The 17,681-nt window shown below is 47.5% G+C and overlaps 2 protein-coding genes and 1 long non-coding RNA gene across 4 annotated transcripts; 1 reads left to right on the top strand and 2 right to left on the bottom strand.

The window, feature by feature from the left end:
- The first annotated feature begins 2,931 nt into the window (after positions 1-2,931).
- On the top strand, positions 2,932-12,378 carry SLC6A20 (solute carrier family 6 member 20). The gene is made up of 12 exons (XM_090142429.1): positions 2,932-3,137; positions 5,941-6,081; positions 6,649-6,740; positions 7,204-7,431; positions 8,558-8,668; positions 8,935-8,938; positions 9,062-9,329; positions 9,568-9,730; positions 10,247-10,451; positions 10,714-10,873; positions 11,206-11,371; positions 12,049-12,378. The coding sequence occupies exons 1-12, from the start codon at positions 2,996-2,998 to the stop codon at positions 12,196-12,198; spliced, it is 1,830 nt and encodes a 609-aa protein (XP_089998555.1). The 5' UTR covers positions 2,932-2,995; the 3' UTR covers positions 12,199-12,378.
- LOC149917423 (uncharacterized) lies at positions 3,613-12,304 on the bottom strand. The gene is made up of 3 exons (XR_016467675.1): positions 12,230-12,304; positions 7,915-8,175; positions 3,613-6,967 (listed from the first exon to the last, which is right to left on the bottom strand). It is a non-coding gene; the product is annotated as an uncharacterized LOC149917423 (long non-coding RNA).
- A 914-nt stretch (positions 12,379-13,292) lies between the features above and the next one.
- On the bottom strand, positions 13,293-17,587 carry SNRPD1 (small nuclear ribonucleoprotein D1 polypeptide). 2 transcript variants are annotated; one of them, XM_031590344.2, is made up of 4 exons: positions 17,389-17,587; positions 16,759-16,835; positions 14,990-15,181; positions 13,293-13,470 (listed from the first exon to the last, which is right to left on the bottom strand). In XM_031590344.2, exons 1-4 carry the CDS (start codon positions 17,400-17,402, stop codon positions 13,394-13,396), a joined length of 360 nt encoding a protein of 119 aa, XP_031446204.1. In that variant the 5' UTR covers positions 17,403-17,587; the 3' UTR covers positions 13,293-13,393. The 2 variants fall into 2 exon arrangements, with proteins under 2 accessions (XP_031446204.1, XP_089998554.1); XM_090142428.1 differs by lacking the exon at positions 17,389-17,587 and adding an exon at positions 16,921-17,203.
- Between the last annotated feature and the right edge of the window lie 94 nt (positions 17,588-17,681).

Below are 17,681 nucleotides of genomic sequence, written 5' to 3'. Positions count from 1 at the left end.
TCAGAACAGCTGCAACTTACCTTGCTTTTGGGAAGTGCAGCACAGATGCAGTGATGAACTGGAGAAATAATTGCAATCCAGCCATCCTAATCACTGCTTGGGGGAATGACTGAAATCTCCAACTAAACAAGAGACAATCAACCAGCAGTTATGGTGGCCTACAGGTCCTCAAAGATCTAGAAATCCAGCAGGATGCTTTCTCTTTCTGAAAGAAACGTGGAGCTTAGAGTAGTAGCTGTGAACAGTATATCCACACAGAAAGACACTCGAGCTTGTGTTACCACGCATGGGAGCTGTTGCTAGCTTAGCTGTGTACATGCTTGATAGCATCGCTACCAAGGAAAGGTAATAGAATTATAGAATGGCTGGGGTTGGAAGGAACCCCAAGGTTCACGAATTTTAACACCCTGCCACAGGCAGGGCCACCAATATCCAAATCTGGTACTAGACTATGTCTGTAGAGACTCCTCCGGTGCTTCCTTGTGATAGTCATCTAACATGCAGCAGGCAGTGTACTGCCACTCAGAAGGGAGTGCCTTCAGGAAGGGCAGGTACTGAACACCAGGCATGGCCCTCTCCCACATCTTCCTGACAAAGGAAAGCCCACCACAAGAGGTAATTTTTTTAAATCTATGGGATATCATGTAGTTTAATAAAATGAAGACCACCAGGTAGTAGAATTATCTAGGAACTGTCTATATCAGACTTCTTTAGCTTCTACTTTTGATTCCTTCCCTTATTTCCATCTCTTTCAGCAATATAATGAAATAAATCTTCTCTCCCAGCCTATCACTGGACACCAGACTCCCTTCTGGTCTGCATTTTAAGGAGCTGGGAGAGGTACTTCTTACTGTACTGGTATTAACAGATGCCAGCCCCTGGTTGGTACCTTCACCAAATAAGGCTAATTTTACTTTATGAGAAATGGGGTTCTCTTCTCTGTTTACCAGTTTCTGATTCTGGTTTACATGGGGCGGTTTTCATGTTGTCCCACTTGTCCTTGCCCAGCTCTGCAGATGAACCCCTATCCTTTGTCACCTCTCTTCCAGATTCCAAACTCTTGAATCTGTTAGATACAGGGGATATTGTTAATTGTTCTTTTAACAAACATGAGCAATTAAATAATCAAAAATTCTTGTGTATCTATTAGAGACCTCTGTCCTCCAGATAAAGCAAGAGACCTCACCCAACCCAAAGAAAGGAAATGCAAAGATAAGATTTTGATTGCATAAGAAATAGCATCTAGGTTATCTGAGGTGCATGTGGAAAGTCCTACAGCAAGATATTGAGTTCTGTTTATGATACTGGCATTCAGAAGAGAGGCAGTGATACATTTCGCTGCATCTGAACTTTCTGATCTGGCCTGATCTATGCCAAGGACACCACACCTCTTTGCCTGCACAGCCTTTCATGTAAACTAGTTTGAAATGTAATGGGGAGGAGGGGCAGAGCCAAAGAAATGTTTAACTTGATTGTCCTCATCAGTAGCAGTAATCTATTCACACAGAAGCATCCCAAGTGCTAGCAATGTGCTATTTTTAAGGCTCCCCTTCCTGCGAGTTAGTTATTAAATGCTCTAAGTTATTTATAAGCATCATTTGTAGTAAACCCCACAGGCAGTGAGGGACATTTTGTTTTTTAATCACTTGCAATAGTTTTCATGGTGTGAGATGGCTAACTATATCTGGATCTTCTCAGTGTGTCCTTCAGTTTAGAGGCTTTCAGCCCTAATTTTTCCTCAGGTTCTTCCTTTCAGCAGAATTTGCAGTTACCCATGCAGAGTATTTCCAGGGCGAGCCATTACCTTGCACTTCTGCGGGCAAGGCAGGAACATCAGGGATGTTGCACAAGAAGCATCAGCTCCCTCAGACTGTACTGTGGAAAGGCCTGGCAAGCCCAGACGCTAACCCAGTGACCACCTCCACTTCCAGCAGCGCTGAAACACACCATGGAAACTGGTTTCATTTATTTGAGATGCATAAATCTCTCATGGTCACCTTTTGTGGTCACCTTGGCCGGCAGCAGCCAAGAGGGTGTCATTTGTAAAATGGATCTAAAAGGGGCCCAGTCCTGCCCTGAAAGGAGACACATTTTTAGACATCTGAAGAAGGAAGCTGAGTCCTTGGACTTGTTCAGCCCATTTTTATAGCTGGAGATGCTGCTAGTCGCCTCCTTTGCTGCAGCGCTTGAGCTCAAAGTGTATCTTGGCAGAAGCCCAAGCACACAGGGTTCACCTCCAGGCCTGGCACCTTAGTGCACCTTCTGGCAGCCCAGGGACCTCCTCAGGCCTTATGCCTCCACAGTGGGCCATGTTTTCCCAGTGGCCTCTCTCTGTCTGCTTATTTTAAATTAGCAGCCCCTTGGAAACATTCCTCTGCAGCAGTGGGGTTTGAGCATGAAGGGAGAAGAGCCTGAGCTGCGGCTCAACCAAGTGCTGGACTAAAGGCTGGGGACCTGCCTGGGTGACAAGGACACACCTGGAGCTGCTTCCAGATGCCCAATGACCTCCTAAGGACAACGGACAGTTTTTAGTAACAGCCAGCTCTGACAGCCACTGCAACCAGCCCTGACGGTGCAGAAACATCTTCCCCATGTCATCAGATCCGGGCACACAGACACCACGCCCAGAGAAGGCAGCCATGTGAAGAAGCCTTTTTCACTGTCCCAAACCAAGCCACAGCCCCACCGTTGCTCCCTTGCAGTGTCAAGTCAGCACGTGAGCAATGAAAATCCCTGGGCTCGCCTCCTTCCCAGAAATGCCTGTCAAAGCCCAGGCAGCTATTCACCCAAAGTACCAATTTTATAGTGCCGTGTGTGTCTATAATCTATTTACCAGCATTCCTACTTCAGTATGTGCCTGTTAATAAGATTAGTAATTAAAAAGCTTGATAGGAATTGGCAAGCATGACTCTGCCTTGCCCTCCCCTCACAGCCGGGCTGGCGTGGAGGCGGTGCGGGGCTGGCAGAGCACCTGTGGGCTGGCAGCAGCAACAGGATGGCTGCCCACCTGCAGGACATGGAGAAGGCCCGGCCGCTGTGGGACAACCCCTTGCAGTTTGTTTTCGCCTGCATCTCTTATGCTGTGGGGCTGGGGAATGTCTGGAGGTTCCCGTATTTGTGTCAGATGTACGGTGGAGGTAAGTGCAGTTTGCATTTCTCGCTTTCTGCCTCTAGAAGTGTGATGATGAGCTCCAGAAGCGTTTTGTCCTTGTTGACCCTATTAGGGTCCAGAGCAGAGCAGGAGGTCAGTTTTTTCTTCTGCGTGCTTCAGAAGGAAAGTTCCTTGTATTGTGCAAGGTGACAACATACAGCTGGCTCAGGCTTTGCTTTGTTTTACGTGTTCTTTAGCATAAGATGTTCACCTGACTGCTGCCCCTACACAGCACTCACTGCTCAGAAGTACAATGGAACAGTGGGAAGCCCAATGCTTTGTAAAAGCAGAGTGAGAACTGTAGGTCTGTATGATTTTTACATATTGCTTTTCTGCCCTCTCGAGCCACTCTGAAAGCACCAGAAATGAGTTCAGATCCTCACAATTTCACTGAGAGGTAACTGAATCAAGTGAGAGGTGGGAAGATGTTCAGACTGAGTTGATTGAAGGATCTGCTGTAACATATCAAGGAGCTGTCATTAATGTGTTGTCCTTTATACAACCTTACTCTGGGAGGTGATAACTTGTCTGCAAAGCTGCCTTGAATTTGGATGAAAATCCTCAATCAGCAGGAGCTCCTGTACTAATGCCTCACAGGAAGCTTTGAAAATAGGGAATAAATGGGCTCAAAAATCACCACCTTTGAAAGCCCATCCCTCTCCTAGGTCCAGACTGGAGAAAGGTGATGTCCAAATCATATAGCAGCCATGGATGTTGTTCCTCAGAAATTGAAAGTCAGCTAATTAGTTAAAACACCACTAACAATCTCTTCTAGTGTATAACTACCTCTGGTTTACCGGCATTTACTGAAGAACTACCTGTGCAGAAACTGCCTGTTTTCATAAAAATCCCAGTTTTATATTAATTCCCATGCTGTATCCATTGTCAGAGCACTGGACCCATCTTGTTCATGCATTAAGCAACGTGGTCAGTATCTGCCTCATTTGCTGCTGGTCTGCCTCTGACTTGTTCCTTTCAGGAAAGAAACACACACAGGTGTTTCAGTTCTTCTTGTTCATTTTGTGCAATGAACGCTGATGCATGCTTTGTTTTTAAATGCAGAGGTGGTGGGATTTGGTTCATGCTGGTTGTTGAAAAGCCAGCTCAGTGCTAGGACCACATCAGAGCCGCCCTGAGGGATTGGATCAGAAAAACTCAGATAATGCAATGGCCAAAACTACAGCAGGAGCAAAATGCTGCTGTGTCTGAAGCTTTCTTAACCATTTGGTTGGCGACCCTGCACACAGCAGGGGGGTTGAAACTAGATGATCATTGTGGTCCTTTTCAACCCAGACTTTTCTATGATTCTATGATTTCTGAGATCAGAAGTGATGGAAGGGCTGAATTCTGGGAATACTTATCAAGGCAGAGGTTTCGGAGAGTAAAGGCTTCATGTCCAACACTGAGTTCTGGCACAACACTCAGGTGCCTGTATGCAATTAAACCGCATGTGATGAGTGCTCCAACAGCTCGTCTTGGCAGACACCCTGACAGACAGCAGAACTCAAACACGGAGGAGGAGGTTTTGTGGTTTGTCCTCATGTCAATAGCATAGTGGATGATGAAAATTCTCTGACACGTAACCCAAACTGGAACATTGATCAACCATAGAAAAAGAATAAATAAAACCAACTGTTTTCTGAAAAGCACGTTTTCCTAAGAGCAGTTTCTCCACTAGTTATGTTCTCCTGGTTAAATTTCCCAGGGGAGCAGCAGTTCTCCTTATTGTTTGTCCGAAACTCCTGACAGCGGGCTTTGCTTCTCCTAATTACTTTCACTGCCCTCTTAGAAAGCATTGAGTGCCTTTCCAGGGGGCCGCAAGACCCACACCAAACACAACAGTGCTGCAGGAATTTTAGTGCTGGGTTTGCCAGGCACCCAGGGATGCTGGCAGCTGCCCTTTGGCCTCCTCTTTGCAGGGAGCACGGCCAGCCCCGGCCAGCCCAGCAGATCGATTGCCTCCCTTGTGGCATAGGAAGTTACCTAACAGGCTAACAAAGGCCTTGTTAGTAAAGACAGAGCCGGGCGGTAGGACATTAATTCTGAGAATAAACCGGATTATTGCTCAGTGTTTATTTCCAGTCCCTTGCCTCGGCCATTGCCGGAGCCCATTCTTCTGTGCCACTGCACCAAGCCCATCGTGAAGAATGTTAATGCCACAGATTAAATCCTAAATAAGAGATATTTACGTAAATTTTTTGGCTCACTGTAAAAAGAGAACCAGGAAAGGCTACAGGAAGAAATCCAGGGTTTGACGCAGTCAGCAGCTCTTTCTTGAAGTGAAGGGGGAAGGATTTTGTCTTCCCACCAGAAATCCAAGCTGATGTGCATCCTGCCCCTCACCCTCTTCCTCCTTCCTACCAGGTTTCAATACATTACTTAAAATTCTCCATTCTATGTGGATATTGCTGTTGCTTTGATCCCTATCACAGAATGCTGCATGGAAAGCCCACTTCTAGTTGCCTTCATTCGTCTTAGCACATTCAGAGGTCAGCATGGCATGTTGTTACCTGTTAACAGCTCTGCACATTGCTCCAGCCGTTGGTGACCCACAGCTGAACAACAGAAATCCCAGCCCTGCCAAATGCCCATGGAAAATTCCTGGTCCTGGCCAGGACACCTGCTGAAACCCCAAGAGATGTCCCTCAGGCTGTGTCGTGCTCCTGAACAAATGAGGTGCTGGGACAGGAGCCAGCCAGCCACCACCACTGGGGCAACTTGGCTGCTGAGAGGGCAATGCAGTATTTACATGCTGACAGTATGCTGGACACGTCTGTTTTCCCTCGCAGGGGGCTTTTTGATCCCATACGTCATCATGCTGGTGGTGGAGGGGATGCCGCTGCTTTACCTGGAGCTGGCGGTGGGGCAGCGCATGCGCAAGGGGAGCATCGGAGCCTGGAAAATAATAAGCCCCTACCTCTGTGGGGTTGGTATGTCCTCTATTTCCATCTTTTATTTTGTTGCTTTTTTTTCTGATTTTTTTAAATACCTGAGGAACACAGATAATTTGTCTTTCATAGATGAAAGCAGGAAGGAGATGGGTTTCCAACAGGCTTAGCAAATGCTGGGGGCATTTTCCCCCTCCCTTTTCTAGCATTGGTGCTGAACCTTGCTCAGGCTGAGGCCTGAACCCCACTGCCCTGGGGCAGGCTGCCAGAATGGTGGCAGCCTGAAGATCAGAGCCAAACCCAGCCCCAGGCTGCCCATGCTGAGCATCAGCCCCACAGAGCAGCAAGATAGGGCTTTGGCTTCCTCATTACAGCTTCATGTTTATCAGAGCTCAGACCTTGCAACGTTATTAAGACATTAAATTACCCCCATGGCCCAAGTGAGCTTGCTTCCATGCATGTTTTGTTGTAACAATAAATTGAATGTTCACTCACCAGGGTGACTGAAGCGTAAAGCTCAGTTCAGGCCAGCCCTGACAGGAGGAGGCCATCTTGCCATGACTGGCTTCTGGGCTTTGCCACTGACCACACACTCTCTCCCACCTGCAGGCGTTGCCAGTGTGGTCGTCTCCTTCTTCCTCTCCATGTACTACAACGTGATCAATGCCTGGGCCTTCTGGTACCTCTTCCACTCCTTCCAGGTACGTGGGTTCCTGGTGGTGTGGTTTAGCCCCATGGAGGACCTCAAGGGCTTTGCACTGGTACTGGACCTTGCTTGGCTCTGGGATAGTCCACGTCATGTGCTCCAGGGCAGGAGTTCAGTCCTCTGGGAGAAGCTCAGAGCTAGGAGATATGCTTGGCTCCAGCAGAGATGGTCAGAGATGTTGGTCACAGGGGAGAGGGTTGGTCCCCGGGGAGAAAGTCATCCCTAGGAGATGGGGTTGGCTTCAGGTAAGATGATCAGAGAGGCTCAGTCCTCTCTGGGAGAAAGAGGTCATATCCAGAGGAGAGGATCAGACCCCTTGGAGAGTGAGTTGTTCCCAGGCCTCACTACCAAGGGATGGTGTCAGCACAGGGCCAGGTGGTACAACATGGGGACAAGCCAGCCCCAAGGAAAAAGCTTCCCTAACCTCTATTTCCACTGCTGTCCTCTCTCCCTTCCAGGACCCACTGCCATGGGCCACCTGCCCCCTGAACAGCAACCGCACAGGGTACGAGGAGGAGTGCGAGAAGACATCTTCCACCCAGTACTTCTGGTACCGGCAGACCCTGAACATCTCCCCCTCACTTGAGACCAGCGGGAACGTGCAGTGGGAGCAGGCACTGTGCCTGACACTGGCCTGGCTGGTGGTCTACCTCTGCATCCTCCGTGGCACCGCGTCCACAGGAAAGGTGAGGGGCAGGCACCGCCCCTGGTGGTGCTGATGGTGGCAGGAGACACCTATTCCTCAGGCTTTGCAAGAGAAAAAGTGGTCTACTTGGCCTTTTTGCTTTCTTTTTATCTGCAGCAGAAGTTATAAGGAGGGGGAGGAAAGAAATGTCCTAAGAGCCTTCACTAAGAACAGGCTGAGTGCTGTAATCCACAAATCGCATTAGACAAGCACAGTAGTCCAAGAGACTGCTAAGAGTAACCTCTGAAACTTGCTTCAGCTGGGTTTGTGGGCAAAAATGACCCCAATAAAATAGCGAAAACATACTGACAACACATAGCTATGGAAGGGGCTCCTCAGAGCAAGAAAGAGCAGTCGCAGTGCATTTGCAACAGAACAGCAGAAGGGTTTATGAGACCAGCACAGGGCTGTCCTGCTGAGGAACACAAAGCTGGCGCATTTAAAGCCTTGCTGCAAGGAAAGACGGATACCTGAAGATACAAACCTGCTTCTTCCATAAGGAGCTGCCACTCAGCCAAATGCAGCTTTGTTGGGTTTCTTCCCTATTGGCATTCCAACATCAAAGGAGGTTGGCATGGCTCCATTGAGCCCACCCTCATACTTCTCCCTGGTTCACGAGTCAGTTTTTACAGAAGTTTTTAGATGAATCATCAGAATGTATGCAGAGAGAGGTTGCTTGTCTTCTCCCTTTTTTTTGTGCCTGATTCTCCCTGCAGTGGCTTAGATTCAGGTTGATCAAAAGCTCCTACGAGGCAATTGAAAGAAAACCTGAGTTACATTAATCTAAAGTCTTTTTTTACATCCAAGTTAGGATGTTGTCATTCCAGTTTGATTTTGATCCTTTATGAGGTCTGCAGTCCTTTCTCTTAGAGCAGATGTTGACCTTTGATGAGCAAACCAATGTTATTTCACTAAATGCAGAGCTGAGCTCAGAAAAGCTGCAAATGTTTTAAATTTGTTCTTAATAAGAAGACTCTTGGAACAGTAGCATAGATCTTTATTAACAACAAAAATCTAAATCTTTAGATTTACATGAAAATATTTGTTTAAAGGGTAGTACAGATAACAAATACAGTAATGGCAGTTCCTCATGTGCACTACTGAGATGTTCCCCTTCCTTCCCATAGGTCGTCTATGTCACAGCCTCCTTGCCATACTGTGTTCTCATCATATACCTCATCAGAGGACTGACACTTCACGGAGCTGTCAATGGGTTGATATACATGTTTACTCCAAAGGTATGGAAAAACAGCACTGAACTTTTAACTAAATGTTATTAGTGACTGAATGTGTAGGTTTTCAAAAGGTGGCTGCCTTTCTTCTTAACAGAGTTTTTCCATTGGTAGCCCTGGTGAAATGTCTGAAAGTCCCCCGCAGTGAGCTGCTGGTGGCTTCCCTGCCCACTCCTCTTTGCTTTCCTGCAGAGAAGGATGCCCTCTAACGCCACCTGCGGTGTACTGCTTCCAAACTGTGCAGTAATAGAACTACGGCCCTGGGCTAAAAGGGGTGTGCAAAGGGACCCAAGCCAATTCCCTTCACTCCTGGGTGTGGGTGTAACCTCATCACGGTCGTTGTCCCGGTCCCCGTCCCTGCAGTCTCCAAGGTGCAGTACGGATGGTGCAGCCTCACAGCCCCATCCTCCCGCCTGGTTTTGCAGCTAGAGCAGCTGTCAAATCCCAAAACATGGATCAGCGCCGCCACACAGATCTTCTTCTCACTGGGTCTGGGCTTTGGCAGCCTCATTGCCTTTGCCAGCTACAATGATCCGAGCAACAACTGTGAGCGGCACGCCATCATCGTTTCCCTCATCAACAGCACCACGTCCATATTCGCCAGCATTGTGACTTTCTCCATCTATGGCTTCAAGGCCACATTTAACTACGAAAGCTGCATAAACAAGTAAGAGCTGGGTATTTCGTTTTCTTGTTTGCCACCAGAAGCCATTCCTTGCAAATTAAAGGGGAGGTGAACAAACAACAGCACGCAGCACCAGATCTAGGATTGCTCTAGTAAAGGTGATGATGCTGTTTGGACTGGGCTGTCCCCAGGCAGCACTCACCCAACCTCTTTCCCTCACATGGCCCTGGCGGCGCTGTTCCATCTGCAATGGGCACTAAACCCCTGTCATCCACCACAGGGTGATCCTGCTGCTGATGAATACTTTCGATCTGGAGGAAGGCTCTTTGACAGCAGACAACCTCAGTGAGATGAAGGACTACCTCATGGCTGCCCACCCACAGGAGTATGCCCAGTTGTTACCCCAGCTGAAAAACTGCAGCTTAGAAGCTGAGTTAGACACGGTAAGAATCACAGAATAATTAAGGCTGGAAAAGACTTCTCAGACCACCTAGTGCAATCACCAACCCACCCCCACCACGTCCTCTGGCCACATCCCTCAGTGCCACATCCACACAGTTCTTGAACACCTCCAGGGACAGTGACTGCACCACCTCCCTCAGAAGAAATGTTTCCTAATATCCAACCTAAACCTCCCTTGGTGCAACTTGCACTGTTTCTGACACAAGCCAGGATGCCATTGGCCCTCTTGACTACCTGGGCACACTGCTGGCTCATGTGCAGCCAGCTGTCCACTAACACTTCCTGGTCTTTTTCCTTCATGCATCTTTCCAAAGGGGCCGCTTTGCATTTCACCTGGGCTTCAGTCTTCCCTTGCTTGGCACATTCTGCATCCCTGGAGCATCAAATTGAAAGGCACTACAAGGAATTTGACTTCCCTCCCCCTGAAATGATTCCTTATCATAAGCTTATAGGTGGCCAAGCCCCCAACTCACTCACTGCCTCCTTCCTGTTGGCAGGCTGTCCAAGGAACTGGGCTGGCATTCATTGTCTACTCAGAAGCCATCAAAAACATGGAGGTGTCTCAGCTGTACTCTGTGCTTTACTTTGCCATGTTGCTAATGCTGGGCATTGGCAGCATGCTGGGCAACATCGCTGCCATCCTTACACCCCTGACCGACAGTAAGGCCATCACCTCGCGCTTCTCTAAGGAGGTGATCTCTGGTAAGTGCCTGCCATGTGGTAGCCTGCATCACACAGGGAGAGCAGTATGCATAGCATACAGGCAGGCAGGGCCACCAACCTCCAGCTTTGATACTAGACCAGGCTGCCCAACCTCATCATCTTAAACACCTTCAGGGATGGTGTTCATGCCATGCGTGCTGCCATGTTGCTAAGTACTGAAATAGAGGCCAAATAAATAAATAAGACTTCCCTATTTTTGATTTCCAGGTATAAGAGCAGGGTCTCTGTTTTATCCATGCAGGTTTTGTGTGTTTCATTAACTGCATCATTGGCCTCATATTCACCATGGAGGCTGGGAACTACTGGTTTGACATATTCAATGACTACGCAGCCACCCTCTCGCTGCTGCTCATTGTGCTGGTGGAAACCATTGCTGTGTGCTACATCTACGGGCTAAGAAGGTAACAGCTCAACACCTTTTTTCTCATAGCCTCAGTGAGGTGGGATGGCGGCCGCAGGCCAGCAGTAGAAACACCACCTGGGGCTGTTTTTTTTCTGCTAGGTTCTGCTCCCAGCAAGGTGAAGGGGCCCCTTCATTCCAACCTCTCTCTCTAATCCGCATGAAGCAGTTTTTCAGGCAACAGTTCTTTGCTCATTACCCCTGGCCAAGTATGCTCTCCACTCCTTCTGCTCGCATTTTCTTCTGTAGGTGCTTCTGATGTGACACAGATGAGGGCGCAGATTGAACATACGCAGGAATACGTGGTGTTTTTGTTTCTGTTTTTAAACACAGATTTGAGAAAGATCTTCACACGATGATTGGACGCAAGCTAAACTGGTACTGGAAAACAATGTGGGCTTTTGCTAGCCCTTTGCTCATTATAAGCCTATTTATATTTTACCTCACCGACTATATCCTCACAGGAACCCTTCAGTACCAAGCGTGGGATAGCACACAGGTAACACAGTTGCTTTGTTTTAAAACAAACAAACTTCCATTAACTCCCTCAAGACCAAAGTATCAACTTAAAAGTACACATTACATGAAAAAAAAAAAAAAAACCCAACAATAGTGCTAGTTTAACTGAACAAAGCTGCTGCTGGCTTTCACAAACTAAAAGCTTTCAAGATTGCCATAAACATTTTTCTTCATGGCCAAAACTCATTTAAAGAATGCTTAACTGCATATTTATCCCAAAGGAATGACTACTGGGTAAGCAATTACAGGCTCATAACCTGCTGTGGAAATGTTCCTAGCATGCAGAAATAATTAAGCACTTTGTTTTTGTGCCACCACTTATTTTGGAGCCTGCAGAGGGCCTGCCCTGTTGATCAAGTGTCAGTGTGAGCCCACGGGCCCAGGAGCAGGACAAAGCCACACATCCATGTGGAACCACCTCATTAAGAGAAGGAAATCAAAGCCAAAATCACACACAACAGCTACAGCAGCTCTGTTCTCGTTATCAGTTTTAAGGCTGTGAGGTGGGACAAAGTAGAGTGCTGAGGACACTCATGACCAGTTTCACCTCAGGCAGCAGTGCCTGTGCTTCTCTGCTGGCCCATTTAAATAAACACGCGGCCAGACTGACTTTGGGATGTGGCAAACCAGACCCAACACTGCTTCTCTCCCTTGTAGGGACAGCTGGTGACAAGAGACTATCCCAGCTACGCCCTGGCAGTGATAGGGCTGCTGGTAGCCTCATCCACCATGTGCATACCTCTGGGGGCACTCCTAACTTTCATAAGGAAGAGACTGAAGAGGGAAAGAGTCTCCACAGTCGCATGAACACAGAGAATTGGATTGGGAAAGACCTTACCCGCACCACCAGTGACCGGGCACTTCTGGAAGCCAGCAGCAACCATTACTCGTAGCAGCTACTTAGAGATTGGAGAATCTTGGTGCTATATTTACCAAAAAGTGCTCTTGGAAGGTCCCTCAGTGGTTCAGAAAACAAGCTCTCCTGTAACAAGATGAAGCTTTAATATGGCCTCTGTAAGAGGGGGAGAAGCTAAACAGCAGCTCACAAACGCTCTAGCTAGCACGGATTAACCAATGCCATCTATTAGGCAATTCTTCCCCTCTCTGCTGTAGCACTGCCTATCTGGAAACAGGAGCAACCAAGCAGGCATGTTCCTGCACTGAAGTACTGGCAAATATCCCTACCACTCCAGAAAGCCAACACTTAACCATGTGTATTACATCTATGTTCAGCAACACAGTTTATATCCAAGCTGCAGAAGTTCTTGTCTCTCTCTCTTGTCTTTGAAGTTAACTTCAAATTACAGTGCGCAGTTCTGCCCTGCGCTGTATATCTTGCTAGGGATGCACTGAACAAACATTACAAATGCCTGTAATTAATAAGCTGCCCCATAAGCCAACCAACACCCGGTATGCCATACAACTAGCTTTGACAAAGTTCATATCCAAGTGTACTTTAATTTTAATCATGAGATGCAACAGTTCAGCAGTTCCACAGAACTGTTTCATTTGCTCGTGTTAATGTTCTATAGAAGTACCATGCTTAAATTTTAAGCATTGCATAGCAGAAAACAGCAAAATTTTATCTATGAACTTGTAAAGAGGTCAATGAAAAACACAAGACACACTCATGGGACACAGGTTCTAAATGCAGTGCCTTGATTATGTAACCATTAGAAGATGGCAAGTGCCTTATAAAAGAGGGATTCTGTTTCAAACATTTTAAGAGTGCATCAACACAAGTCTATCTCTACAGGGCAAAGAGCAGGAGGTCACTTCACAGCCTTCAGGGGTGGATGAAATCTTGAAAGTCATAATCAACACCAACGGGACAGTCTGCAGCAGCCTCTAGAAATGCATGCCTCCCTTCCCATACTTAACTAACGAAGAAAAGACACCTGTTTCACTTTTCGGTTTATTAAAAATGGATACCATAAACAAGACCTGTACAAAAAAAAAATCCGAAGTCGCCCAGCATTTGGTAACAGTTGCATGGGAGAAGTTATCGTCTTGGGCCTCCTCTTCCTCTTCCACGGCCCCGGCCTCTTCCACGGCCTCGGCCACGGCCTCTTCCAGCAACTGAGCAAATAAAACAGAAAGGATGAAACAAGTGAGGCCTTGGAATACTTTAATTTAGATTAACTCATGCTGCAAGCATGAACAACCTAACATCTCATCACACAGAAACAATAAGTCAGATATTAAACCTATTAATTCCCAGAATGTTTAAGGCAGCATTGTCATCTTTTGTGTTAGGTGTTCCAGTACCCAGCTTCCATAGGCTACTGTCTGTCTCTGACTTTGCTGCAGACAACAAGGAGCTGAAACATCACTGCTTCCAAACACTATGAGAAGTCTGACAGTTTCTCTTCTCTGTTTGGTAAAACCTTGTTCTTCAGGAATCAGAAAAAGAAATTACAACATTTTGCTGCACAGAGTATTTTAGTTATTATCCATCTCCTTAGAAAGGTGTTTTCTCTTTTTTTTTTTTTTTTCGCTGCAGCTCACACCATTTCATTAAGTACAGTGTTTAAGGAAAACATGCTCTAAGATTTCCAAGCCCCTTCTCCCGGGTTGCAGCAGATTAAAAGGCAGCATTTCTAAAGAGACCCAGCACCAGACAGCCCATTCTGTTTCCAAACATGCCTGTGCCAGTTTCAGACATGATTCCTAGCCCAGTGCTTCTCTGTGCTGCCGAAGGAGGGAAGGAACCACAGAATGATTCAGGCTGAAGGAAATGCTGGAGGTTCTACGGTCCAGATGACAGTAATGTCATTTTAGTCTGTGATGCACAGACCCAAGGGCAACTTATTCCATTTTATTAACATAAGAAGATTAATTATAATGCATTTTTAGAGCATCAAAGACTGCAGGTCCATATACTTAAGCATAAATTACAGGACAAATGGCAAGCAGTTTCTTTAGAGCACAATTACCTTTAACTTGTTTCTTGAAAGACACACTGATTAACACTGTCGGGCAAAACTTTTACTGCCTCAGGACACATACAAACTTTGCAGAGTTTACTGGATATTAATTGTTAATGGTGTAGAATAAAAACAGAAGCATTCCCTACTCGGTTAGGCTTCTAAGGAAAAGGGCTTTGTCCACAGGAACACAGCCTCAGCTCCCTCTGCATTCTGAAGCCCCTCCAGTTCAGTTCTCCAGCAGATTATTTGCATCCACTACCACGTGGGATTTCAGTTCAGCACCACTCCTGAGGGCTGTTCTACACTTTCTTATTAGGCTAAATATGAAGTTACCCACACAACCAGGGAAACTGAGCAGACATTTTGAAAACAGGAACTGTACATCTCATTGGTGTTACCTCTGAGAACGTGATAGGTTAGAATTAACTTGCACTTGAAGACATTTACATTTTAAAACAGATGCACGAGAAGCCATGTAAATAACTTCTCATGAAAGGAAACTACAGACACAAAGAAGGCAGGCCAGGCAGAGCAAGTGAGTTCAGTACAAACCCTCGGAGATGACAGCAATATAGAAATTATGATATTCCAATCATATGCCTTCAGACTGAGAGCACGAAAACACAGATAAGGCAAAACAAGCACATATTGGGAAATCAAGCACTGACCTGCTTCTCTTTTCTTGGACTTGACTTTTGGTTCAACATCCACTAGCAAGGTGTCCAGGGGCAAACTGTCTGGCAGAATGAAGTATCGGATGTTATTCCCCCGAATGCTCAGTGTCTCCAGCTGTACAGGCTCCCTGTTCTTCAGTGTCATTTTCACAGCCTTGAGATGAGTATTCATACTGACATCCACTCCTGAAATGACAGAAGTCTGATTTCAGAGAGTGAAAACACACAGGATGACTCCCCTCTGGCTATTATTAATTGTGCACACGCTTCAAGACTTTGCTAAAGCACACTTCTGGATCTGTGCCATTCGTTAATTAAGCCTCTAACTGGAAGAAGAAACTGGATCTTTTTTTCTCCGTTAAGTTATGCTGATTTATCAGTTGCTGCCCTCAACATTTCACTGATGTATTTCCAATGGAAGAGCCACTTGCTACCAGCTGTAGGGGTCTGTTCCTAGGTCTTAGTCACAGCAACACTGTGAACGCTTAGAATGATTCCTTTGGACAACAAATAAACTGCCACTTATTACAAATGCATAACATTTGTCTTTTTTACTCCTTTAAAAATAAGGAAAACAAACTTTTGAGTAGGAAAAAAACACTGCATTTCCTTGTTAACTACAACCATTATTTTCTGATCAAATACATCTAATACCAGTATGAGAAGCACCAACTGCAGGCGGCACTGTGGCTCCAAACACACTTTGTGCACCCATGTACAGGGATGACTGTCATTTTAGAGCCACAGACGGGTTTTAGAGGTTCTTAGCACAGCATGAGACAGACTTTGCTCAACAACGAAGGCTGCCAGGACACCAGGGTAGGAGACACACAGACTGCTGCCATCAGAGACAGGTTCTAACAAAGCCGATGGATCTGGCTGCAAAATAACGCTTTTAACCCTACCACATCTCAGTACATTGCTGCTGGCCAATGGAAGCTCCTAAGGAATCCCCTGCAATGCAATTCTGTCATGCTTAAGCTATTTTTAAGAAATCTTTATTATTAGGTGGTTTTTTTTTCTTTCTTTTTTTTTTAAAGTAAGAGACCAGCAACAAGACCAAGCACAGTCATCAGCTTAACTACAAGGCTTTGCTTTACTGAGTACTGCACATCTGGATGTCTTATGAGCAAATCTAAAATGAGTATTTTTGGAACGCTATCAGCCTCCAATCTTACTAAAGCAAACAAAAATGTCTACACACTTTTCCGTGCATGAGAAGCAACTGATCAGCTGAAAAGGCTTTTCTCAAAGCATTCAGGTCAGGTCAGGGAGGAGTACCTTCACTGTGCAGACCTGCATAGAAGGAGCACTTCCCTATGCAAACACACACAACCGTTTGCAGGACAGGCCTTAGGCTACAGCAGGGGACCAGGATCTCTTTAACTATATGTTCTGAAGCCAATTTAATGAAACTGATGCACGCGCATACAAATGTGTGTTCCCACACCTTAAGCAGAATAAAAACATTCTCAAAACCAACTTTCAAGCTTTCAAATTTAAAATCTTGACCATCTCAAAGCTGTAGCCACATTCAGCATTCACTATTATCTGAAGGGACCTTCAAGTTCCAGCCCCAAGATCTTACAAATACATAGGCTGTATGCCCACTGCCCTTTGATACAGCAGTAACGCTGCCTCACCAATGCCTGCATGCTGCTGCAGCAATTTCAGGTTACCACGCTCACACCAGCAGTGCCAGCACTGGTCTCCCTTACCCCACACAGCTCTGGTCAGACTGTGGGGCTGCTGGCACACCATACCTGTGATGGTGCCATGCACCTGCGTCCCATTCTTCAGCTCGATGGTTACAGTCTCGTGACTCAGCTTCATCAGAAACCTAGGAATTAAGCACAGGGTGTTCACTGTCACACTAAGGCTTACGCCTGCCCAACCACATGCTGCTACACACAACCGATATGCACCGAGTGCTGCATTGTAAGGCAAACGTTCCCAGCTGCCGTCAATTCTGCTGAAGGTGCTCCATCGGGTAAAGCCAAAGCCCCAAACGGCACCCAGCTGCCAGGGGCCGGGAACGGCGGCACCGGGCTCAGGCAGAGCCGGGACAACGCCGTCAGACGCGGGGTTTGGGTTTTGGGCGCCCTGTGAGAGCTGTGTTCAGGATCCCTCGCGCATCCCTTCCAACCCGGGATGCTCCGTCACTCCGTCAGCTCAGGGCCGCGCTAAGGAGAAGCCATTTTAGAAAACGGCACCGCGTGCAGGCGCTTCTACCCGGCTCCGCCCCCAGCCGCACGGAGGGGTTTCCTGGGCAGCCCCGCTCCGCAGGCCCGGCCGCGGCCCCGCCATGGCGGGCGGCACGAGGATGGGGGAAGGGCGGGCGGCGCGCGCGGCTTCCCGCCGCCTCTCTTCGCGATCCGCCTCCATCCGCTCACCTGACGAGCTTCATAGCGCCGGCGGGACGGCGCGGGGCCTTCGGCGGGCAGCGGCGGCCGCCCCTGGAGGCACGGAGAGCCCTCGGCGGGAGCGCCGCGAGCGCGGGCGTTGAGGAACAGGGCCTCCGACGAGCGGGCTGCGCCCCAGCAGCTCTATAGCGGCCGCCGCCGGCTGCGATCAATGGGCGGAAGCGGCGCGGCGGAAGGGGCGGGACGCAGCGCGCCTGCGCGGGGCTGAGGGCGGGCGGGCGCTGAGGGGCTGCGCTGCCGCCATTTTGGAATTGAGAGGCGAA

This window comes from Phasianus colchicus, chromosome 6 (assembly GCF_987193195.1).
Source record: "Phasianus colchicus chromosome 6, bPhaCol1.hap1.1, whole genome shotgun sequence".
Lineage (NCBI taxonomy): Eukaryota > Metazoa > Chordata > Aves > Galliformes > Phasianidae > Phasianus > Phasianus colchicus.
This window is presented reverse-complemented; position numbering and strand designations above follow the sequence as displayed.

Excerpts from the sequence above, each read along its gene's own strand:
- SLC6A20 (XM_090142429.1), top strand. The coding sequence starts at position 2,996 with ATGGCTGCCCACCTGCAGGACATGGAGAAGGCCCGGCCGCTGTGGGAC. Across the intron at positions 9,330-9,567 it reads TACGAAAGCTGCATAAACAA|GGTGATCCTGCTGCTGATGA; the intron begins GTAAGAGCTGGG and ends CATCCACCACAG. Across the intron at positions 10,452-10,713 it reads CTCTAAGGAGGTGATCTCTG|GTTTTGTGTGTTTCATTAAC; the intron begins GTAAGTGCCTGC and ends TTATCCATGCAG.
- SNRPD1 (XM_031590344.2), bottom strand. Across the intron at positions 15,182-16,758 it reads GGTGCATGGCACCATCACAG|GAGTGGATGTCAGTATGAAT; the intron begins GTATGGTGTGCC and ends CTGTCATTTCAG. Across the intron at positions 13,471-14,989 it reads GTCCAAGAAAAGAGAAGCAG|TTGCTGGAAGAGGCCGTGGC; the intron begins GTCAGTGCTTGA and ends TTATTTGCTCAG.